We start from the raw sequence: 25,648 nt of genomic DNA on the forward strand, positions 1-25,648 counted from the left end.
TGTTGGATCCTTATCCCGTTCGTGAAGGTGGAACCTTGCACCAGCACCGTGACCATGTCCTCGAAGATGGGAAACACGCCTAGACCCGCTTCTTGGGCTCCTGCAGTTTGTAGCAGAGACTCCGCTGTTCTGGAGGTTGAGGGTGCAGATACTGGATTGTCCCAGGAGGAGCGCACCAAATCCAGGAAGTCCTGGCATAAGGGAGGGCGTGCTGTGGATTCCCTCTCTGCTAGAGGAATCGGTTCCCTTTTCCCTCTTGTTTTGCCGTCCATGGGACGTCCATGGCTGCAGCTGCCCGCTGCATTAGCGCCTGGAACTCCTCCCTCTGGGACACATGTGGCAAGGGCAGCAGGGTGCTCCCCACTATGGCCTGCCCAACGGAAGTGGCTGGATCCGACACGTCCGACGTGGACGCCGTGAAGGACAGCTCGTCTGGGCTAGGTGGTCTTGTTAGAGGGGACGGGAAACGAGACTGTGGGGGTTGGGACTGCCCGGTGGTAGGGGGAAACCTGCCCTGGGATTTTAATAGGGTCTCCAGCACCGCTCGGCCGAGCTTGGTGAGTGTCCCCTTGAGCGGTACCGCCCCGGTGGTGACCATCTCACCTCCCCTGAGAGGTGCCTGCACCTCGGTACCAGTGGTGGAGAAGGGGAGGGTGACCTGGTTGTGTGGGAGAGTTCCCTGGTCACTGTAGTAGGGGGGCCGGTCCTGGACGACCTCTGCGGAAGCTAGGATAGCCAGAGGCTTAAGAGGGGCACTAGGCCCATGCTGTTTTTTTTTTTTCTCGGTTTGCTGACCAATTAAATCGGTGCAGAGGACGATGCTGCGAGCCTGCAGGGTCTCCTTACCGCACCACAACAGCTCTCACACGGTGTATCAGCTACACAAAGCTTCGTGTACTGCTCGCTAACCCCTGAAGAGGGGTCGAAACCAGCTCTAGCCAGAAACTGATGTGTGACTATTAGCAAGAGCAGTGTTACTGACGCTCGAAGCGTGATACCATGTTTTTTTTTTTTGGATAACCAAATAAACAGCCAAATTCGGAACGCAAACGCAATTTACAATCTGTCTCAGAGATATGAGAGAGAAAATGGCGATGTGCTACTGTGAGGCAATCCCTCTTTAGCAGGAGGTGGGAGGGACTTCCCCCTCACAGCAGGGTCCTGATAGGGCAGCTTTTGTATATTTGCTCAGAGATTGACGGTCAGAGAGGCTCTTTCCCATTCGGTAATGGTTGTCATTCGAATTGAAAGGGAACTACAAGTTCGTTGCAATTGACCCAATGTGTTTTCTTTTAGAAAGACATCAAATGTATAATTTACATTCAATGCAATGTTCAGATTGCAGTTAGTTCGTTTTTGAAATGTTGTTTAAGATATGTACGTATGATATTTTATTTTTAATGTTTTTGTTATTTCATTTAGTTTTTGAAATGTTTACTTTTAATGCAATAGTGTAATATTTGTTTTCTAATTTTATTTTAGAGTATTTATTTTCTAAATCCTAGTAATAAATGAATTGCTATTGAAAACTTTTTCAGTCGTTTTTTTTCATAGTATTAGGTCTCAGTGTCTCTCCAATCATGACGTAAATGCACACTTACCATGTTACTAGCGTTGCCTCTGAGCTTTTTAGAGACTGAGAACATGTAAATTTTGACTGCGAGGGTAAATAAAAAGAGAGAAACTTGTAGTGTGTTATAAAATGAGAACCCGTACCTCTACATAATATTTACAGCCGCCTTGAATTTCTTGAACACGCCCCTCGCGCAGTGGTTTACCTCGGCATCATGGCGGAGCTGCAGAGTGAGGAGAGAGTGCAACTGTATCAGGTGGACGCTGACAATAACAGTAATATATATATTTATTTAAGGGGTATTCTGAAGAGCCAGTAAGGAATTAAGTTAAATTAGTTGCTTCTTTATGTAGTTGTTTTGGGGGCAGTCGCATTGCTTTTGCATTCTTCTGTTACCAAGGTGAAGTATTGTGAGGGCCTCATGACGGAGCTACACACTAGGACACACTCTGATATTGCTCGAAATATCTGCATGTTGTGGTTATGAGCTCTTAAGAGGTATGCTAGCAACTGTCATTGGTTTGTTTTAAAGAACATTTTATATGATAATAAAATGGATTTCCTGTTTTATCATTATAATAAATGTTGGTCTGGACGCGGAGCTCTGCAGTGTTTGTAAATTAGCACTCTCGGTTGGATTAAAAGAAAAGTATAGGTAAGGTAAAGGTAAGTATATATTTTTAAAAAATCACGTTTGCTGCAAAAAAACTAAATTGGCACATTCGCGTTTCAGCGTGTGTATAGCAGGCAGTAAGTAGCTACGCTGTGTACTTTTGCAAAATACAAATGAGCACAGTCGTTTTTGCTGCATTCAGCGTTGAACATTATTAGACAGTTCTCTGTGTAACAGTTTTGTTTGTTGTACAGATGTGGACTTCCAGTCCATCTGTTTGTTGTCTGAAAATCTCCGTAGACGCCGACAGTACTGCCTATGGGAAATGTAGTCTCGAGCACTAAGTCTAGATTTTGAAGTTAAGTAAGATATTCGTGAATAATTTCAGGACTTTTTGTAAAGTTTTTTTTTTTTTTTGGACGTTATTTGTCAGTTAAAGCTTTGTGAATTGGTGTTAACTTTTTACACTCTTTCCTATTCATTTACTTTCACTGCGTTTTTGTTATGCACTGGTAGCCAGTTTGAAAGAGCAGGCTTGGGGCTTTTCAAACGTGTGTCCGGATCAGACAAAAAGTGAAGTTAATATAATGCAAACTACAACATAATTGAACCTAACATAGATGGAGTGACGTTGCATTTAACAGATTGCAATAATGTATTTGTAAGAAAATACTTAAACTCAAATAACGCAAACAAATATGTAAAAGTGGAAGAAAACCTTGGATGTACTACAGGAGATACATTTTATTAGAGCGTGGACATCCCCTTTTAAATTCCCAGTTCTAAAAGCCAAGGAAATTCACTTCAATATTCTACATAGGATCTACCCAACCCGCCTAAAGAGAAGCCCATTCTTTCTAAATGTTTCCCCACAGTGCAGTTTTTGTAACGGTTCTGAGGAATCTACTGAGCATTTGTTTTACCAGTGTGATATAGCCTGTCAATTCTGGAAAGATCTTTTCAAGCTATCTGCCCGACAACCTTTCAATTCAACTAACAATTCATGTTCATGATGTGTTCATCAACAATCCAGCATTTTGTAGACTTGTAGATGTGTAAACATTACTACCATAACATCAAAGAGTATGGATACTTTTGATTTAGCATTTTTGGAGTTTTGCTAAGAAATTACTGAAATAATTAATTGTAGGCATCTATTTCTTGAAACATTTTTTTCCTCACCACAAAAAGCAACATTTTTACTACTAAACATGTTTCTTAATTTTGTTTGAGAAATTTCTAGAAAATATAAATTTCCATTGGAGTATGTAGACTTTTGGCTACATCTCTCTCGCTCTCTCTCTCTCTCTCTCTCTCTCTCTCTATATATATATATATATATATATATATATATATATATATATATATATATATATATATAGATAGATAGATAGAGAGAGAATGTATGTGTAAAACCAAGGATTATGTATACATCTTTATATAATCCTTGCTTCAGTCTCCCCCCCCCCCCCCAAAGTTCAGATATGGGGGGCTTCTAATGATGTCACACTTGCCCGTATAACAAGTTCCTACAGAAAACTACAATGACCAGAGTTCAGTGGTTCACCTGGGAGAGGCGTCAAGTCTCTAAGTGTGTGTGTGTGTTTAACTCGGGCACTACAATACCCAGCATACAATTCTTATGAAAGGGCAGGCTTGGGTCTTACTTGCAAGGATCACATGCATTCACCTGCAAAGAGACAGCAGCTGCGTTGCTATAGTATTCGTTTGGTAAAAATGTTAGTAACAGTTGTTTTGTATCAGATTCGTACAAGTTTTTCCCCCAAGGATCATTTCCTGTTGAAGGTTTGTTGTACAGTGTTATTTTTTTAAATTAATTTATTTTTTGAGCAATGTATGATTACAAAAAATATAACAGTGATAAAACATAATTTTTCTAGGAAAGCTCCCTATTTTTATTTTGGTCTGTACCACCTATAGTATGTCTGACCCTGTTGATCCTTATGTCATATGCAAGTTCATTTTGTGGTTTTTCATTTGATATCTAACACTTGCTTGTACTACACTCAAGCAATAAGTTATACATAACAGGGGCTCCAGTAAAGGCTGTCCACATGGAGTGCAGGAAGCACCCTGTATCCTGGAGATTGCAGGTTCGAATCCGGGTTATGTCATTGCCGACCGGGAGGCGCACCAGCGACCCCTGTGGCCAATAGGGTGCCTGCGGGTCTGCAGAGGAGCCATTCAGATCTATGTTGTCCTCCGGCACTATAGGTCTGATGGCTTTGCTGTGGATCCACAGTGCGAAAAAAGACGGCTATACATGGACATGTTTCGGAGGACGCTTGTCAGCCAATGCTTCCCGAGTCACCAGGGGGTTGCAGCCTTGAGCCGTTATTATTAATAACACTATTGGCAATTTTAAATTGGGGGGAAAAATGGGGTGAAAATCATTGGCTACAACCTCAATTTAAAAAAAAAAAAGGATAAAACAGGTGAAAATAGGGCTAAATAAAGAGTTAATCAGTTGTGTTTTTGTGCAGGCGGTTCAACAGCAGGTGAAGCAAAGGCAGATTATGTGAAATCAAACATTCAGCAGTGTGATGAAGGAAATGAAAAAAGAGAACAAGCAGACGATGCAACAAACAAAGATCCCCAGGACGAATCAGGTGCCGGCAACACCTCCATGTCATTCACAGCTGCAGCAGGTACGGGGGGGGGGGGGGGGGGTTGTTAGGAAAAGTTGAAATAGTTAAGTAGAGAGCTGCGATTCTGTATGAACCCACTCAAAAATTGCATCCTTATTATTTCATGTGTATAAAAGTAAAGCAAACATGCATCACTGTTTGTGTTGCAGAGAAACACATTTCCATTCAGGCTCAGTTGACAGACCTAGAGAATCTGACGGATCTTAATGAATGTAAGTGAAATTAGTTTTCATTTTCTTTCGTCCTCTGTAATGTAAGTAGCATACCTTTTATTAGGAAATGTCAGTGATGTAAGGGAATCACGTATTTCTTTTCAATATCCCAACAGTTCATTCATTAAGTATAGAAGCAAATATTTAATATACAACCTGTATTTTATAAGTATAACAGATACTTACAAATACATATTACCCAAATAGATACAGAATAGTAAATATGTGCCAGAATTAAAATATTAGCAACAACGTAGTAGGGATTATTTTAGGAACAATTAAGGGTAAGTATCGGTTAACCTTAATGTGAGTTAGCAGAAACGCATATACAGATGTTTTCTTTCAGCTGTTTCCTAGGTAGTTTTTGGATGCCACAGAAAAAAGATTTGTCTGTTTTGATAATTTAGTTCCCTTATCCAGCTTTCACCGTCCTTGGCTAGTTCTTTGCTTTAAGCAGGGCTTTGAATTTCAGCGCAGGATCGTGGGAATCTCGCGTTTTCCAAGTTGCTCCCGCATATTTGCAACTTTCAGTGCGGGAAAATCCCGCAGAGATATTTTAGGACACCAAGCTACTGTATTTTCACCTGATTTAGAATGCCTGAAACGCTACAGCAATCGCCAAGGAAGTGGGTGTCAGTGACGAAAGCACTATCAGCTGTTTTCTGAGTAGCTCTGGTTAAAATAAATACATAAAAAAAGTAGTGCTGGATATTGTAAGTGCTGCAAGACTGCGTTATCTCGTATGTGATTCTCGGCCACTATCTTTAATCAGAAATCTTAAGTATATCTAGGTGTTGTTTTGCAAGAGGTGACACTTGCTTTACCTCTTAAAACTCAGCCCCATTAATTTCCCGGCACCAGTGCACCGAAGGTTATACACATATTACTCAGGCACCTACCTGGTTCATGGCTTGTTTAAAAGTGCAGACTCAGGGTTTCTGAAACCAGTTCTTAACCCTGAGTACCAGTAAACTATCAAAACATTACAATGTTTACTCATACCTTCTTGTAAACTGGATTGTTTCCTTCCTAAGGAAATTATCTACAATATGTTCAGCAGGCATTTCTGAATATTTGTAACTGATACTATACAAGCAACATTGTGCCAGTTAATGGCAAAATTAAGTGTTGCACTATTGTTTGTCCAAAAAGTCCTGTATTGAGGTGACAGTAAAAAATGGCCTTCAAAGAATGTCCCCCCCCCCCCCGAAGGAAGGGAACATCCCTTATTTTTGGTTGTGATAAAAATTACATTTCTGTCAGATTGATGTAGTCCAGACATTGGTACATGGATCTCTCTTCACAAAATCACGTTAATTATTAAAAATGTCTAGCTATGTGACCGGTGACAATAAAAAGTTGTTCATTAGGGTCAGTGCTGCTTCTCCTAGTGCCCAGCATAAATACACAAAGTGGGACATGAACCAAACAATGTCTTGCGTGTTGAATGAAGCTTGCATGTTTAACACTGGATATGTTCTCTCTTTTTTTTTTTCTTTTTTCTTCTCCTCAGCTGGTAAAAAATTATGCCCTCTGTGCTCTGAAGAGAAGTTTAAAGCCTGCTACGATCATAAGCTACGGCGTCACTTGCAGAATCTGCACTGGAAAGTCTCGGTGGAGTTTGAAGGTAAAGGAGTGCTTCCAAGTTGTTTTTATAATGGAACTATTTGTTTCCAGAGATCATGTTGATTTGCCCTGTTGCCTTGGTATTACAGTCTGTTATTTGTCAAATGAAAATATCAGCAAGAGAATTTTTTCTCATGGAACTTTGTGTGTAAACTTTGGGACTGCTGTGAACTTCTGATTTGATTTGTCACTGAATTCCAGATACAGCTCTTGAGTACTCCCTTTTGTCTGCAATCCATAAGTAAGGTAGAGTTGAAGTTAGCAAACAGTACAGTGAAATGAAAAATATATGGATAGGTGCACTGGTTTCTAGTAGGAATACTCGGAATATGATATTTCCCTTTACTTGTAAACTGATTTACATTTTGTGGCACCTAGATCTAGTCTGTGCCAAATGGAAAGAAACTTAACATTTCCTTTAAAATAGGGGCATTGCACAGGTTTCAAAATTGCTTTTGTGAAATTTGTTGTTCATACAGGACACAGAATGTGCATCTGTCATCTGTCTTGCCGGCAACTGAAACCCAGCCTTAATGGAGATCAGGTAAAGTCCTTCTTAGTTTTTCTTTAATTGTCAGAGAGGTTTGTGATGCATAATCCTAAATAATAAATGTCTGATTACACAGGGAGCACTAGCGAAAAGCAGTAAACCGTGCAGTTTTTCATATTACGCTGGTGGCAGGAAATATTTGTGTGTGCTATATTTGTGTATGTCTATTCAGTGCCTTTTAAACCTGTTTTACTCAGGGGGAGGGGGATATTTTAAACAGCGCTTATAAAGTTTAAGTGTAACATTAATTGTAGAAGAGTAAATGCTTTGAAAATGGTCCCCTTACCAATAGTAAATAGTGTTTCTTTTTGGTTTTCTTTCACAGTGTTCGAGTCAGCTAGGAGCACATTACCACTGCATTGTTTGCTCAGCCACCATCTCTCGCAGAACTGACATGATCAGCCACCTTAAGCGGCATGTGAACAAGGGGGAGACTGAGGCCAGTTACACAGGAGGTCCAGACTTCTCAACAGAAACAAAAGGCATGCCACTTGCAAGTGTATTTTACGGTGTGGCTTAAAACGCTGGTAACCATTAATAACGTTGTTAACTCTGTCCTGGTTGGACCTTAAGGTCCCACCTTGCCATATGGTGACATGCTGTCAGAAATCATCTGAAACCTCACAGGACTCTTAGGTGCCAGTTTGTGTATAAATATATGTAAAAAAAAAAAAAATAAATAATGTTGTCCTGCTGTCATGTATACTCAAAGGTGTAAAATGATATAACAAAAATACTGCAGGACTGAAAGGGTTAAATTTTAATCTTACAAAAACAGTGCACCAATACCAGAGACGTGTATTCGAAATTACACAAAGGTTTCAGTTGAGGTGTATTTGTCAGTGTTAACTTCTGCCTTTTTTTCATTATAGTTTCTGCCAAACAGTCCTCCTGTGAAATATTAAAAGAATCAGACACCAACGTCCAGGTCCTTCCAAACTACAGCACTCCTCAAAAGAGTGACTCCTACTTCAACCGCAAAATGAAAACAAACAGGTCAGGAAACTTAAAAGTAACGTTTGGTGGCATGCACATGTTTTTAAGCTGCAACTTGCTCCTTTTGGGTTTAACTGATATGAAGGAACACTTTTGTATTGGCGATATTTTTTTCATCTCTGACCTAAACAGACAGAAGAAAATACGTGCATTTGTCCAAAAAAGCTTTTTTCTTTCTTATTGTCTAGATGTTTATTATCGTTTCAGACAGTTGGTATTCTGTGCCCTGGCCGTTCTGTCAGAGGAACGGAGTCCGCTGGAGTGTCTGGATGCTTTTGGAGCCACAGGTGAGAGCTAACCAATACACTGGGGTATAACACCGAGACCACTAAAACAGCAAGAGGGGGGCATTGATTACTTTAAAGTAGATCATACTATGTGTCTGGTTGGGATAGAAATCTTGGTGTGAATGAAATAGTCAAGTTCCTGTTGTGCCTGTGTGTAGCTACTAACCATATATTTCAAACCATGCATATCTCGGCAGCTGAAATGTAAATATGTTTAAATAAAATGTATTTTCATATTGCTTTGAGATGCCTATAAAAGTGTAGTGAGGACTAATGTAGTTTGAGAGTGTGATAATGATGCACTTCTCCCATTGTGGTTAGGAATCATGGGGCTGCAGTGGGCACAGCACCTGGGTAGCGCGGTGAAGGTCACCATCAATGACATCAACGAGACATCTGTGAAGATGATCTGTGAAAACTGCCACTTGAACCACATGAGGGTGCAAGGGGAAAACGATGACAGCGAGGGGGAGGAGCTTGACGAGGAGCCACTGTCCACCATTGAGGTCACCAAGATGGATGCCAACGTCCTGATGCACCTTCGTCCCTTTGACTTCATGTGAGTCACCGCAGGGGGGTGTGTGCAACTTATAGTTGAACCCGTGCCAGTCGTTTTTTTGGTTTTGTTTACAATTCTTTTTTCTCCTTTTGTTCTCCCATACTTAATTCCTATTCCACTTTGAGCTGCTGTTTTATAAAGCATGTACTGCAGAACCACTTTTTTTAAAAATAAATGTCCATGGCAGCTTACACAAGCTTCCTTGCATTAACTTGTCTCATGGAAGGTTTACATTGTTGAATACATTTACTGTCACTTTAATGCAGTTATATGTTTGGTTCTGATTTTAGACACCTGGACCCGTATGGAACGGCAGTAAATTACCTGGATGCAGCGTTCAGGAACGTCAGGAATCTGGGAATCGTGTCGGTGACATCCACAGACACCAGTTCTCTCTACTCCAAAACTCTGAATGTGACGCTGAGACACTACTCCTGTCACATCGTCAGGACAGAGTACTACAAAGAGCTTGCCGCCAGAATGGTCATAGCCACCATGGCAAGGTACTGTTGTCACTAAAATAACTTAATTGGAATTTAAAGACAATTCTAAGCTTGTCATGTCTGTTTGGGTAGGAAGTCAGTAAAAAAAAAAACTATAAACGGTCTCTCTTTTGTGCTAGTGCAACAGTTGAGCCCTTAACTAGCACCATCTGCTCCACCATCACAAAGGGGAGACGCAGAAGCCACAAACAATGTAGAAATACAAGACTAACAAAAGAAAAGTAACCTTTAAGGCTGTGCTTTGCATTTTGAACTTGTATTTACAAAAAATGCAGTGCTTCTGGTGGGTTGATTTTGTTTGCCTTCCCTCTTTTACAGGGCTGCGGCACGCTGTAACAAGGGCATCAAGGTGCTGCTGGCAGTGGCCCTGGAGCACTTTGTCTTGGTGGTGGTGCGGGTCCTGAGAGGACCCACGCAGGCTGACGAATCGACCAAGCAAATTCAGCAGCTTATCCATTGCCAGTGGTGTGAGGAAAGAGTCTTCCTGAAGGAGGGCAGCATGGTGGAGGGTAAGGAATGTCAGGCTGTCTTAAGACATTTTATCTGTTTCCATGCGTTATAATTTGTATTTGGTAGTTGCATAGAAAACGTATGTCCTGGGTAAGTGCTTTCTCATAGCATTCTGTACTTTTAGCACTAAGGGGCAGATTTTTCACTTTATGTTCATTTACTAAATAAAAATTAAATAAAGAAATTTAAAAATCCTTTCAAAATGAGACATTGGTGCAGACTTTGTATTCAAGAAGTTTTTTGTTTGGGTGCCTTGGGGCTGCCACCTCTTTGTTTCACGCTCTAGAAAACCTGTACAGACAGCTACCATGTGACTGCCACGGGAGCATGCCAGGCAAGACCGCAGTGGAACTGGGGCCTCTGTGGTACGTACTACTCACATATGCACTGATATCATAATGCAACCATTCAGTGCAACTTTAAAAATAAATAACATGTTTTCAAGGTGGTATGTGTGTTTTATTTAGTGACTTGGTTACCTGGAGTATAATTGTCTATAATTGTCAGAGAAGAACAGACGGATACTTTAGTTAACGTGTGTTCTCCCCTCCAGGTCAGGTTCTCTGTTTAATACTGGGTTTCTAAGAAGGATGTTGTTTGAAGCTGTGCAGCATGGAATGGATGAGATCCAGCCTCTAGTGAAGTCTCTGATCTGTGAATCTGAGTGCACAACGCTGAAACAATTTTCAATCCCTGGGCCTGACAGGAATGTCCGCCAAGGTATGTGCAAGAGACCTACTGGGTGGTTGTAATAACTAATGGATAGTACTGTCTGCAGCAAAGGTATATTAATCCAGTGGTTCAGATTTATAATGGATCATTTCATAAATAACTAGAATGAAGTTAAATTGCTTCAGTTCAGGTATTTAGGGTATAGGCGGAACATCGACCACAAGGGCCATGTGACGGGGTGACAAGTCCAAGCCACACATCAACCCCACACGTCCGGATCAGAGAGCCACTTGGAGCTTTCCTTTTGTTTTTGAGGTACAAGAATTTATTTTCTAGTAAGTAATATTAAGCATTGATTCACATACTGGTCAGTCCTCTCCATTTAGTACGGTTTCTTTTTATAACAAAAATATGTATCTTTAAATAGCTACATATATAAAACCTTAGTCATTAGTTTCATTTATTTGCTCGACGTTAAGTATTAAGGGTTTTAGTTACTGTTATTATGCAATATACCGTTATTGAGATAAAACACTGTGGCTAAGCTGCACACGGAATTAAACTAACATGGCTTCATATTGCAAAACTAAAAACACCACCCCTGAGTAAGTTAGTTAATTATAACAGGACTCATTGTAAACAGTCATGCCCCAGTGAGGGTGCCCCCTCACAGGCCAGTATTCTGTACCTCTAGTTTAGTTTCACAGGTAGAAGGTATGAGTCCTGTTTTGGTATAGTAAAATATCAGGAGGCTGTTTGTTGTGTACGTTGGGATACACAGTTTAGGTCGTGTCCTATACGTTGCTAATGGGTAGTTCCCTCAGTGTTTCTTTAACTTAAGACTGTTTGTTTGTTTTTTCTCATCAGAATGTGGTGTAGTCATTAAAACCTCAGAAAAAGAGGAAGATGTTTCAAGTAATGAACAGTCTCTAGGGGCAGGTACAGTATAGTATTGCTGTCTTTTTAAAGAAATGAGGAAAAATGATATCCTCTTGTGCAGGTTGTCATACTTGGATATATTTCCTTGCTAAGTGCCTTTGCAGTACTGTTCGTTCTTTATTGTTATCTTTTGTATTGCTTTAGTTATTAATCATTTAATTAATAGTTTCATTTTCAGTGTATTACAGAATTAAGTAATGTCTCTTAAACATCTTTTATTTGCAGTTTTGGTCAAAACTAATCTTATTTCCTCTAGGAAAGAGGAAGATGCAGGAAGGAGCAGGAAATGTATTGAAGAGACAGAAATCTGAAGTGCCAGTGGAGCATCCAGCCTTCTACTACAGCATTCACCGGCACAGCATCCGGGGGATGAACATGCCAAAGTAAGGAGAGTGCATTTTAAACACACCTTAACACCTGTGTTTAGGTAGTGATGGTGCCGTTAAAGAACATTTCAGCAATGTGTTATTTTGATCAGATTGACATTGGAAAAGATCTTCATCGTTCAGTAAGTCTCTCAGAGAAGTTCAACTTTTAAGCTTTTATTAAAAAGGTCATTAGTTTGATTAATTAGTATTTTGTATCCATTTATATTATATATCGATATATATATATATATATATATATATATACACACACACACACACACACACACACTGAGTGTACAAAACTTTAGGAACACTTTCCCAATACTGAGTTGCAACCCCTTTTCCCTTCAGAACAGCCTCAATTCATCGTGGCATGAACTGTACAAGGTGTCTCGAGCGTTCCACAGGGATGCTGGCCCATGTTGACTCCAGTGCTTCCCACAGTTGTGTCAAGTTGGCTGATAGTGGATCTCTACGAATAGCTTGTTCCATTTCATCCCACAAATGCTCAGTTGGATTGAGATCTGGTGACTGGGCAGGCCACTGCAGTAAGCTGAATTCACTGTCATGTTCGTGGAACCATTCCTGGACAATCTTAGCCTTGTGGCGTGGGGTATTATCCTGCTGAAAAAATCCATTAGCAGATGGATACACTGCTGCCATGAAGGGATGCACCTGATTGGCAATGATGTTAAGATATCCTGTGGCATTCAAACGTTGCTCCACTTTTATCAAGGGGCCCAATGTGTGCCATAAAAACACACCCCACACCATCACGCCACCACCACCAGCCTGCAATGTTGACACGCTGCATGATGGATGCATGTACTCTTGTGGTTTTCTCCATACCCTAGTCCTCCCATCAGCGTGAAACAGCAGGAACTGGGATTCATCAGACCAGGCAATGTTTTTCCAATCTGCCAGTGTCCAGTGTTTTCGTTCCTTAGCCCACTGCAACCGCAGTTTCTTGTGTTTTGCTGAAAGAAGTGGAACTCTGTTAGGTCGTCGGCTGCCATACCCAAGGTATGATGATTTGGATTTGTGCATTATTTTATGGGTCTGTTGTACTGGACTGTCAGTTGACTAACTGTAGCCCGTCTTGCTCTGCACAATTCGTTTCAGCCTCCTTTGGCCTCTTATCGATGAGCCATTTTTGACCACTGGCTTGCCGTTGGCTGGATGTCCTTTGGGTGGTGGACCATCCTTGATAAACACGGGAAACTGTTGAGTGTGAAAAACCCAGCAGCATTGCAGTTCTTCACACACAAACCGGCGCGCCTGGCACCTACTACCATACCCTGTTCAAAGGCACTTAAATCTTTTGTCTTGCCCATTTACCCTCTGAATGGCACACATACACAATCCATGTCTCAATTGTGTCAAGGCTTAAAAATCTTTCTTTAACCTGTCTCCCCTTCATCTACACTGATTGAAGTGGATTTAACAGGTTACATCAGTAAGGGATCATAGCTTTCACCTGGATTAACCTTGTCAGTCTATTTCATGGAAAGAGCAGGTGTTCCTAATGTTTTGTACACTTGGGTGTGTATGTATGTATGTGTATGTATATATATATATGTATGCATGCATCTTGTGACCTATAATGTGTGAGCTGTGTAAGGAATTTCTGCAGTGAGGGGGAAAAAAATATTGTTCATTCTAAATTGTGGAGAAAATAGAGGGTAAAATAATTGGGCACTTTAAAGCTTTTTTTAAAAGCATGCAGTCTAACTGGTTGTTGTCCTCTGTCACCAGGTTAAATAAATTCCTGCAGTACCTGACAGAAGCTGGGTTCCGAGTGAGTCGGACGCATTTTGATCCGACAGGAGTCCGCACAGATGCCACTCTGGCCCAGTTCAAGTCTGTTCTCGCCAAGTACAGCGTGCCGACCTTCACCACTGTCCAAACAGGGGACCACAGCCATGTCTCAGAAGAAGTCAAGTTGGACATGGAGTTTTCTAGTCCATAAAAATGCTGAACTATTGCTAAACCTCAGATTATTTGTCTACTAGGTCTAGCTGGAATTTTGCCTGTGAAACGTGCTTCAAAGGGTCATGTATGCTGTCTGTATCTGCTTATAAACCATACTCCACACTTCTGATAAATATTAAGGCTGATGAGAATACAATATTAGGCATAGCCCAAGCATTCAAATAAAATGGTAAAAGGATTGTTTAAGCTATTTACATAAAACGGACATCTGGTACTTTTAGGACAGACTATTAGATGGTGTGTGAATATTTCAAGGCTTAATTGTTAAGATTTGTCAGCATAGACCAATTTATCCGAATACCTTGTCTTGCCAGGACCACCTTTTGAGTTTTTACAGAGTAAAGTTGCTGAGTGGTAGTTAATGCATTGTTATTTTTTTAACAAGTTATGTTTGGCTCTGAAAGAAATCCCCTTTAAATTGATACTGGCTTTAAAGTAGATGTATTTGTTTGTATGTTCCTGTGTTGTCATAATTTTTACATGAGAGTAATTGATACAATACTGCAGTGAGGTATTCCAGTCTAGGGACATGCCATAGCCTCCAAAGCCCCATAGTTCTGGTATTGTGTTTGCATTCCATTACCTTGCTCTTGAGTGATTCAGGGAACTCTTGTCTTCTTACAATTGCAGACCATGCTTGAAATGTCACCTGAAACATTCTCTAGGCAGTAGTAATGTTTCTATTTCCTAGAAAACAGTGCACCACAGTCTAGTCCCCTCTAGCCTCTCACTGTTGTGTATGTTATTGTTGTGTTTTTTTTTTTTTTTTTTTTTTTAAATAAACTAGGATGTATATCTTAATTGGATTTGTTTTTTAAGATATGTGAGACCACTTTACAGGAGGTTAAGTAGTTGTTTACTCTATCAATGACCGATGCCAAATCAAAAAATTGGTCATTGTTTCCTTGAAAGACTATTCTGTTTCTAAAGGCATATTACACCAGATTCCTGACATCCTTGAAAGTAAACCCATTTACCAACAACAGAACAGCACCCAATTTGAAAATGTCTTGCACTGACATGGACTTCTTATGGTGTTTGATTCCCCATTTTACTGTCTTTTTTTAAGTTATTTTTTTTTTAGGTTTTTTGGTTTTGTTTGTATTACATTTTCCTGTTTGCATACCTACATTTGTCTCATTTGCAGATAACTGATGTTCATGTAGGGTGATACTTGTAGGAAGCTTCTGTAAATAATTCTGGAATCTCAGTTTTCAGCTTCCAAGAACTGTAAACTGGTCACAGCTCCAGTTATAGCATTAGCCCAAAGTTGCAGAGACTTTTGCTTTGATGTAGATGCTAACCAAGCGTGTACATTAGTTTACTGTAAAGCCACATCTTAGTTGGTGCTTATCTTGGCGAGAGCCGAGTTCAAATCAGCATGAAGTTTAACATCTACTCATGTAATGGAAATCATGAAGATCTGGATACATCCAGTGACTGCTTTGAATAGTGCAAGGGAAAGACCTGTGACAGCATGGAGAGACAGCTGACAGGAGGAAAGAGACCTCATTGGGGCTGGCAAGGGTTAGCTCTGTTTTCAAAGGTAAACAGGATGCTGGAGACACCCGCCCAAGGCTTCTAAGAAATAATAGAGAAATACTCCCTAGAGTCAGTGAGAGTGCGGGCGGAGGATGACTCAACATTTTTTAACACGGTTAATGGCTTAGAAATGCATGTGTGAATGGAGAGTACTTCACAAAAGACTAGTTCAAGATCTGCATTTAGCAAAGACATGGAACTCCAGGTTTGTGTCTGCGGCTGGAGCAAGGTGACAATGGTCAGGGGTTTGAAGATTCATCAAGTGAGAAGGGACAAGTGCCACTCCTTGATCAGTACTTGTTACCAAGTTAGCCAAATGAAATCCAGTGACAGGAAGCAAACCACAGTTTGCAGGATATCAGTACCCCTGTCATAGACATGAGGACTTGCGTGGATACAACTAGTGATGAACCTAATGATCCTTGCGAACCCGGTCAGTTGAACCAGCGTAAGAGAAAACCTCAGTGGGCAAGAGTTTGTGAGAAAACTGCATGGGACACATTAAACACGGATCTGTTTTACTTTGGAAAGGTTAAATGGAACAGTTGAAAGGATACATTTGGGGACATCATCTACGCATATGGAAGTGAGTTTTGCAATTGAAAAAAGGAAGGAAAAAGTACAAATTTCCTGGAAAGACTAGATGGCAGCAAGAAATTGAACACTTAGAGAAAGGAGGTAATTGAGGAAGCAGTGGAGAAAAGCAGAACAGAGTCAGGAGGAGGGACTCGATTTGTTACAAAGGGTCATAAAAGATAAGCTTGCAACATTGCACAGAGCTGAGTGCCTACGGAAACGCCACAAAAAGAAAGCGTGCGAGAACTATTATAAAGATCCATTCAAATTTGTGAAAAGGATATTCAGCAGTGAGAAAAATGGCACACTAAAATCATCTAAGTTTGAGCTGGAGAAATATTTGGAGGAAACATACAGATTCCAAAAGGCAGGAGCCTATGTCAACTCCTTCAGATATCCCACCTATCAATCCACCCAAAAACCAAATGGAGGACTGTGCACCTAAGCGGAAAGAAGTAGAGCAAGCTGTGAAAAAAGGGCATCATCATCTCCAGGGCCTTATGGAGTTCCATACAGAGTGTACAAGAGTGCTTCTGGGATTCTACGAATCCTGTGAAATTGATGAAAGTGGCATGGGAAAAACAGGTTGTACCAAGAGCATGGAGCTGAGCAGGTGGAGTCTTTGTACCAAAAGTAAAGGATTCTACAAGCATCGGTAAGTTTCGTGCTATTTCCCTATTAAATGTAGAAGGCAAGATTTTCTTCAGCATTATTGCTCAGAGATTGTCAACCTACCTATAAATGAACTGCTTCATTGACACTTCAGTACAAAAAGCAGGCATTCCAGGTTTCCCAGGATGCTTAGAACACATCAGTGTAATCTGGCAACAAATTCAATCAACAAAAAAGGAGAGGAAGGAGCTCCATGTGACATTCCTGGATTTTGCTAATGCATATGGTTCAGTGCCACATGAACTTCTTTGGGCAGCATTTGATTTTTTTTAGCGTACCGATGACAGTAACAAATTTAGTGAAAGCCTACTTTGGTGATTTGCAATTTAGTTTTTCAACTTCAGAATTCAGCACTAAATGGCAATGCCTAGAAGTTGGAATAATGGCAGGATGTACCATTTCTCCACTGGCTTTTACCATGGCAATGGAAGTAGTTATTAGGGCATCAAAATGGGTAGTGGGAGTAGAGTACTTGGCTTCTTGAATGCGACTACTACCAAGCACAATAGAAAGAAAGCAACACTGATGTACGGGTAAGTAAGCTGGGCTGAGCTGAGTGGGGGATGGAGGGGGGTGAGCTCTCTTGAGGTGTCATGGGCTAGTCGATGAAACACCAAGGACGGAAGGTGCCCACTTTGGCACTAAAATTGGCATTGCATTTATCTGTCCAAGAGTCAGCAGCATACTGCTTTCCTATACAAAACGTGTACAGTTAAAAATAACTATATCTGCAATAACAGGTTGATATTCTTGACTCAACCAAGGGTTGAAATTTGCTTCTGGTGCACAGGAGTAAAAGATTTGTAGGAAGCAAATAAAGAAAATGTGGAAATTACAAAAGGGTTTTACACATGAAAATGGCAGCGCAGTATAGAATTTTACTAAACAAAAACATGCAGCGCAAATGAAAGATCTATCTTATATATATATATATATATATATATATATATATATATATATATATATATATATATATATATATATATCTCAGAAACCAACAATGTTAAAAGCCCACATAAAGAATGCCTTTTTAAAATAAAACTTGGTAAAATGCAAACCGTTTTTTTTTTTTTTTTTTTTTTTTGGGGGGGGAGGGGGGGGTATGGGGGGAGTTACCCCTCACTTATATCTGAAACTCATATCTGCTGTATAGTTAACACCAGTGTGTGTAACCCATCACAAGAGACAGAAACTGAGAACACATACTTCTAAATCATATTTCAGATACCATGTATTTATTCCAAAAGGACAGCCTTTAAGGATTAGTTTGAAAAAACAAGCCAAATGTGTTTGGGGATTATTAATGCATGACAACACACAATTTTGTCCTAACTGAAAAATACAAATCGAACATGAAAAACATGGAAATAGAGGAAAACAGAAACACTTTCTTAAATTTTGTCATCGGAGTATGCAGCGTCTCTGTTTTTACACACCACATTAATCATGTACAACCTGTTATTTTATGGTTCATTTCCTGTACAACAAATACTCTAGGCCGTAGATAAACAAACACTGCATTCAGAGTCTCCTGGTGTTTAATTGCATTCAATTTTTGACTTCATGAGAAAACAAGTGATTTTTAATTACGAATCTCCTGAAACCTGTTTTCCTGAAGTAAAAAAATTACTTGTCAGCCACACACATTCACAAAAACATGAAAAAGAACCAGTTTACCTGTAGTTCCTTTTATTCTTATATAAAATTAATAGGGGGGTAGAAGAGAAGCAAGCTTATCTGGGTTTTCATTTTGCCCTAAATGTGCCCCTCAAGAAAAATGTAAATGCCTGCTTCCTTTACAATAATAACTACATGTGCTGTGAGCATTTCATGGCTGATTCAGGGTAGGGGGCTAGGTGGCACACTGGATTATTTGGTTGCTTTCACATCATAAACCTGGGTTTAAATGAGAGGCTGGTGGGTTTAGGCCCCAGTGAACTTAATCCACATAACAAAACCACTAACAATTCAGCATTCTTGGCTTTAGAAAGGCTTGGGACTGAATAACAGCAGATATTGTGGTCAGGATTGAGGAGCACTCGTTGAGCTATAAGGGGTATTCTGCCTGCATGTATACAGACTGTAGCAAGTGCTTTTGACCCTCAGCTTTTTCATGCACAAATTCACAATTTTTTCTGAAATCATTTTGGGAGAATGGGTTACTGAATGAAGGTTATTAAATGTTTTCCTGGCAACTTCCAAATTGATTTACAGTGGAGGATTATAATGTTTTTAAAAGGATGCAAATGCTTCATTAACCGAGACAGGATATCTATGGGTCTCAAGTACAAAAACTAAATTATAAAAAAGCAGCAATAGCTCTCTGGAGCCAGGAAATCCAACAAAGAGACATCAACATATTAATGAGAACGCTCTCAGTCCATTCTGAGTCCTGCAACTATTTGTGCTCCTTGGTGGGTGCGAAGTATAGCTCCATAGGTTTGTTGACCTTCCAGTACTTCTCACTGACCAACTCCAACGAGAAGGACCCATTCAGCACCTGGGAAGAACAAACAGATGCAACAGTTTAAGAAACATAGCACGGCTCTTCCAGAAGAAACGTTACGTTTTGTTCAATTGAAAGTGTTGTGTTTCCTGATTGCATGTCTGCTTTTAAACCACTGTTTCAACATCAGCATCCATCAATACAAAAAAAAAAAAAAAAAAAAAAAAAAAAACAACTTGACAAACTTATGAACGGTGTTGCCTCTACCTGCAACTGCACTCAACTTTGCAGGTTGTGAAACAGATTACCAGATTCTGAAATCAAGCAAAAAGTTCCTGGAATACAGAATATATATATACATTTGGCAATAACGCACAGCAAAATGAAGCTGCCCTCCAGCCCATTCCACACTCACTGTGAACTGGCCGCTGGCTGTAGGAATGTAGATAGTGTACTGCTTCTCACTCGCTGCCTCCACATTAATGGGGTTGGTGTCTCCGCTCTTGCGAAGCTCCTCTAGGGCCAGTCGTACTGCCAGGTATTTGGAGAGGTGGTCCACCGTGGCATTTCCCGATGTCTTAATGTACCTGGGTACAAACCGAATACTGAAAAGGGTTACTTTTAAGAAATGTTCTATTGTTAAAGACTAAGAAGCATGAAATGACATGTTAAAGTTTAAAAGGGTATTAACAGAATTTTTATTTCATGAAGGGAAACAAAATTGAGTATTAAAATGTAACTTTTAAGCTCCATGGTCTGGGTGTAAAAGCAAAAGGTTTGAAGATCTAGGGATACTGTGTCCAAATGCAAGTTCAGCAACAGACTCAAAATGCTTCTTGTAAAATGTACATTTCAAGCATGTTTTGCTGGGATATAAATCCAGTATCCCTTATCTTCAGTCCCTTTCTCTGAACCCCAAACCAATTTTATGAGGCTATCGGAACTTTAGCCTGAGACCAAACTGCCTCTCAAGAATTTGGCAACGGCTGTAAGATCACTGACCCCTCACCTGGTCTGCGTGACATCATCCTTCTCCATCAGTGTGGGGTGTGGCCGAAAAACAAGCTCAATCTCGCTGGCCCCGTCCAGCGCCAGGTCCCCCGCCACGTTCTCAGTGGTGTTGTCCATGTCGAGGCCCGAGTCGTCAGAGGTCTTTGTCCGCTTGATGCTGGGCCCTGCCTCCTGATTGCTGTGTACCGAGGCATTGCTGCAGTGAGAGCTGTCACCATTGTCCTCTGCCCCACTGCCATTCTCAATCTGGTGCTTCTTCCCCCTCTGGAGCCTGCATAGAGTTGATGAAGGGCATACAACTGTCATGTATGCTGGAGTATTACAAGCATATTATTACATCTCTATGAACAATTGTTCTGCTTTATCTGTGTTTAAACCATTAGTTCCCTTTCCAGTTTATCAATCGGCTCCTGATCTGCTAATCCTATTGCTCTACATTCTATATTATTATATAACGGTCCTACATTGCTGGTGGTACAAATAATGTAATCCTAAAAAAATGTGTTGACAATAAAGTGAAGACCCCTGTCTGACCGGTTCAGGGCCTGGATCTTGAGGCCCTCCTCAATGCTGTGGCTCAACGCCTGCTGGTTGTTGTGTTTGCTGATCCGGGCCAGGACACGCTCCTGGTGGGCCTCGTACTCGTCTCTGCTCGGGTAGATCTTGCTGATCAGCGCATCGAAGTTCGGATCAGGGCGCAGAGAGCGCTTCGACACCAGCTTCTTTCGGCATGTCGGGCACTCCTTGTTCCTAAAACACACAAGTGCTCTTCATGTAGAATTTTAATCTGTTCAGAAAAATATTTTACATCTACAAAAACAACCAAGAAAGAGCTCATACATTAATACATCTACAGATTCCAACACTGAAAATCTGTAACAGATACAGGTATTATGAATTTAATTAAGATCAGTCTGCATTTACTAAATATTTTGCTTCAACAACGAGAACAGGGTTTCCAGTTTTTTACTGCTTATTTCTCCTAATATATAAAAGATAATATTTTATATGCATGTGGATAGTGCCTATATCTGCACAGAAACATAGGTAGAATGGGATAGTTGTGTCGATACCCATTCATTTGGGTAAATACTGCGAATGTTGATTCCAGTCAATTGTTCATAGATCTTAAAGCTCCTAGTGTTTACAGTTAGGGAAGGCTGGAGGACAAGCAGGTACTTTGCCCCTGTCCTATTTAATGTACAATGGCTGTAGTAGCCACACCTTAGCATCTCTCTTTAATTTTTCACTAGAATCATTTTACAACAGGACCAATGAACAGCCTGTACCCGCTGCGCAGAGCTGTAATGATGCAGTCGGCACAGAAGCGATGAAGGCACTCCTTGGTGGTCATTGTGTTCTTCAGCATATCCAAGCAGATCGGACACATCAGCTCACTGTGGAGACTTCTCGGGGAGACAGCAATCTCCAGCCCGTCTGTGATTGCCTCCTGTAAGCAATGTGGGAACACAGACTGACATTTATTAACAGCAGTATATTTTCATTTTAAAAAGAGCTGCACTATACGTCATAGTGACAGACACACAAACGGATGGAATAAGCAATGCGAGAAGCAGGTCAGCAGCAGCGCATAGCAGGCACCGCATTACAAACAGAGCAGCCCTGCGTGTCAGATCAGACAGGTTCATATATTCTCAATAATCGTGGTATAGAATACTTTAACTCTTGTATCACAAGTGGTTTTCAAGAACACAGCTGAACATTCCAGTCACGCAATCTAAAATGTTCTCTGATTAGTACAAGTACATGGTAAACAGTTTAAATTATATTAAGTTCTTTCCACTTTATGATTAAACATCAGAAAAATAGGAACACATTTTTGTAATATATATGTATATCTATATATACACACACATCTATCTATCTATCTAGCTATATATACATTATATAGCGTATATATATATATATATATATATATATATATATATATATATATATATATATATATATATATATATATAGAGAGAGAGAGAGATAGACACACAAAGAACCCCCTGGTCTCTGCTAGGCTGGGTCTTACCTGGGGAGTCCTCTGTAGCTCATACAGGCTGAGTTCCCATGTCTTACTCAGGGGTTGTACCCCATTAGTCTGCACGGTCTGAGTCATTATTATAGAACTGGAGAGAAAAAGCACAGCAGCTGGGTTATAGAAGGTCACTCAGTCACAATACCAGAAAACATCAGCTTCAGAAGATGTGTGTGTGTGTGAAAATAATAATAATAACAATAACAGATAGCTTGATATTGATAGAACAGCCTAATCATACCAGCACTAGGCTAAGGCTGGGAAATGTCTTTCAAAAGGAGGATGGCTCAATGATGCTGTTACCCATATTTTGCTGGAAAACGTGCTATGTATGGCAAGTTACAACTTACAACCTCAGCAGGCTCTAATGATGGTCAGCAAACTGTGATAATAAACAAGTTAATATTTATTTTACATACAATTTATGGCTTTGCAACTACATTTCTGACAGCCCTCAATTACGGTTTAAGCCATATTTTACAATGTCTTACTAATAGTGTCTAGATACTGTTAATCAATAGTTAAATTAACATTTACATTTTTTGTGACCGTATTGGATCTTGTCCGAGCTGGTGCTAGTTATATTATTGACCTGAACAAGGTCTGGGCGTTCAAATACTAGTATATAAAGAAGCACACAATGTGTGCTCCCACACACCAGATGTTACTGCAATGTTCTCAATATGAACTCATGCATTTGTGGAAATAATTCAGATGCATTTTAGACCGTTTTAACTATAGTAGGCTACAGTGGTGCATGCAAGCACGGCGGTTACAATTCTGTCAATGCCTCGTTAAAAATAGACCTTGTTTCTCGTCTGCTGTTTAATTGAATTACCACAACAAAACACATTATGTACACAATAAAGTCGGTTTCTTTTGCAACTTTTTACACAATGGATTTATAAATACCTTTTTTTTTTTTTTTTTTTTTTTTTTTAAATAGGGGAATTCTATTTTACCCCTTCAAGCCTCCTTTTTCTCGGCTTTTGATTTTGTACATAGTAGCCAAAGCCATGCACTTTTAATCCTTCAGTTTTATTTATATAACGTTAACTATTAACCTATCATTGGATCGTTTGAGTATTATTATTATTATTATTATTATTATTATTATTATTATTATTATATTATTATTATTTACAACACAACACAACTATACTGTTGTTACGACCGTTTCGCAAGCTGTGTTATCCATTTAACCCGTTTTAAGAAACAAACACAAATGCACGATACCTATACATTGTGGGTTAAACGAATTATTCTAGATCAGTAAAACACCGCGAGCCCATGTCTTCTCCAAGACATAATTTAAATCAATTTTATTTTACTCAGTAAAAATACAGCTCTCACCATCATCCTTTGTGTCGTTTATTGACAACCACATTGCTATCCATGGCTTTCTTCACTGCCAGCTGAGAAGGCAAAAATGCCGAAATGGTAGTTTCTGCTTAAATAACCATCATATTTTTTTCTCAGCTATATACTTAACAATGGGATTTAAACAATGTACATTATATATGTTGTCGACTTTAAACTTACATTTTTCTTATTATTTATTTTACAACGCTAGCCTACAATTGCAGCCTTCTTGTAACATTGTAAGACTCCATTTTCACCGTAGCAAAACTCAATTCTTTATTTTATTTATTTATTATTATTATTATTATTATTATTTTAGGTGAACAACAAGCATCCGCTGTCAATGTGAATCGTCGTGGGTGTTCATTGTCTGTTAATGTACTTACATTTTCAGTGTTTGTATCCAAGGTACATCCTAAAGCCTCCCTGCGAATTACAGTTTCAATATGGCGAGCTATGGCTCCGCAATGGAGTTTGGGAAACGGAGGGAGATAAATATTCAGTACTCACAAGTCAGGCGAAAAAACAGGGCTTCTTTTTGAAAAGGTTTTGTGAGCTTGAAGAAAACTCTAGTGTTATAAATTCCTCGTAAACATAATCCAGGCTGTTTACAATAACGCATCAAGTTCACTGTAACCGCAGCATTCTGTTTGGTAGCGTGTTCTTGTAGCGTCTGAATCATGAATCACGATTACAGACACAAGGTGTAAGAATGCAAGCTTGTGTCCTGCACGCCTGGGTCCCGCGGAACTCATGTGCTCAGAGGACTAAGCTCGTGTTTGGTTGTGTTTAAACAGTTCATTTAATGTAAATAGAATAGATTGATAAAGTTTTTTTTTTTTTTCTTGTTGTTTTATTGCTTTGACTGTCTTGCTTGTTCGGTGTTTAAATATTGATATTTTTCAGAGAAAAAAAAATACAGGAGTATTGAATTACATGATCGACTCTTGTTATGGGGGTAAAACGCAGCGGCATGAAAAGGGGTTACTTACATAGAGGCTACGTGCACAAAATACACCTACATTAATTTAGAGTTTTATGTGAGTTATCTAGCATTTCGTCTTTCTGCCAAGCCACTCGTCGTTTTGCACTTTGTGTTCTCGTTGACCCGGGAGGGGGGGGAGCTCTTGTGTCCATCCATAATACTAGTGACTCACTTCCTGCAGCACCAGGTACTTTACACATACTTTGCTGCACACCAGACTTCTTTCACCAAGTCAAAGTAAAACTAAAGTTACATGACAGAAGAAATGAGAGAACGTTTTTCATACTGCTACTTTTTGCCATGGCTTTTTGGCTCCTAGTTCTTGAAAAATCATGTGATGTTGTGACCTTTCAACCACGTTGGTCCTGCCTTCATCTGTAGTATAAAAGGGAGAGATTTAAAAATTCGGAATTTTAATGCTGATGTACATATTAAAAAAAAAAAAAAAAAAAAAAAAAAAAAAAAAAAAAAAACAAAACAAACAAAAAAATGGAGATATCTAAGGTAAAATAGTCCGGGATGAATCATAATTATGGTCAGAGAAACCTGTGCGTCTGGTTTGCAACCAGACCATGCAAACCACGTGACCTAAATATAGTTTACCATCACATTATATTTCCCACTTACTAGGTTTTTTTTTTTTTGGAAAAAAAAATTCCCCACACATTTAAAGAAACATTAGACAAAGCTTGTAATTTCTTTGTGTGAAATAATTGTGTTTATGCGACTATCACAGCACTACTGCAGCTAAGGATTTCATGTACAGGTCATTGATGTTTGTAAACAAAATATATAGTTTGTCATCAAAGCATAACTTTGTCAAAACATTTTTTTAAAAATGTAAGTTTAAAAAAAAAAAAATCAGCATATCATATAACAACCAACAAGAACCCATTCATCATAAACGAACTGTAGTGTGTTTTGTTGTTATTAATATC

At 39.6% G+C, this 25,648-nt stretch overlaps 2 protein-coding genes across 6 annotated transcripts; one reads left to right on the plus strand and one right to left on the minus strand.

Moving 5' to 3' along the window:
* Positions 1-1,705: 1,705 nt before the first annotated feature.
* On the plus strand, positions 1,706-14,870 carry LOC121327162 (TRMT1-like protein). Of its 3 annotated transcripts, none has more exons than XR_005951532.1 (16): positions 1,706-1,848; positions 4,691-4,855; positions 5,005-5,067; positions 6,581-6,694; positions 7,173-7,237; positions 7,569-7,725; positions 8,116-8,239; positions 8,447-8,526; positions 8,848-9,085; positions 9,376-9,588; positions 9,907-10,097; positions 10,385-10,463; positions 10,652-10,818; positions 10,956-11,085; positions 11,638-11,709; positions 11,966-11,984. XR_005951532.1 is itself a non-coding variant. In XM_041271009.1 (16 exons), exons 1-16 carry the CDS (start codon positions 1,788-1,790, stop codon positions 14,044-14,046), a joined length of 2,130 nt encoding a protein of 709 aa, XP_041126943.1. In that variant the 5' UTR covers positions 1,721-1,787; the 3' UTR covers positions 14,047-14,870. The 3 variants fall into 3 exon arrangements, 2 of the variants coding, with proteins under 2 accessions (XP_041126943.1, XP_041126944.1); XM_041271009.1 differs by lacking the exon at positions 10,956-11,085 and adding an exon at positions 13,833-14,870 and having other exon boundaries at positions 1,721-1,848; positions 11,966-12,092; XM_041271010.1 differs by lacking the exons at positions 1,706-1,848; positions 10,956-11,085 and adding exons at positions 1,880-2,071; positions 13,833-14,870 and having other exon boundaries at positions 11,966-12,092.
* Positions 14,871-18,072: 3,202 nt separating this feature from the next.
* LOC121326906 (E3 ubiquitin-protein ligase RING2) lies at positions 18,073-24,807 on the minus strand. Of its 3 annotated transcripts, none has more exons than XM_041270550.1 (7): positions 24,236-24,807; positions 22,358-22,454; positions 21,606-21,766; positions 20,851-21,066; positions 20,315-20,587; positions 19,721-19,892; positions 18,073-19,359 (listed from the first exon to the last, which is right to left on the minus strand). In XM_041270550.1, exons 2-7 carry the CDS (start codon positions 22,442-22,444, stop codon positions 19,258-19,260), a joined length of 1,011 nt encoding a protein of 336 aa, XP_041126484.1. In that variant the 5' UTR covers positions 22,445-22,454; positions 24,236-24,807; the 3' UTR covers positions 18,073-19,257. The 3 variants fall into 3 exon arrangements, with proteins under 3 accessions (XP_041126484.1, XP_041126482.1, XP_041126483.1); XM_041270548.1 differs by having other exon boundaries at positions 19,721-19,910; positions 24,236-24,804; XM_041270549.1 differs by lacking the exon at positions 24,236-24,807 and adding an exon at positions 24,112-24,229 and having other exon boundaries at positions 19,721-19,910.
* Between the last annotated feature and the right edge of the window lie 841 nt (positions 24,808-25,648).

This window comes from Polyodon spathula, chromosome 14 (assembly GCF_017654505.1).
Source record: "Polyodon spathula isolate WHYD16114869_AA chromosome 14, ASM1765450v1, whole genome shotgun sequence".
In the NCBI taxonomy this organism is placed as follows: domain Eukaryota; kingdom Metazoa; phylum Chordata; class Actinopteri; order Acipenseriformes; family Polyodontidae; genus Polyodon; species Polyodon spathula.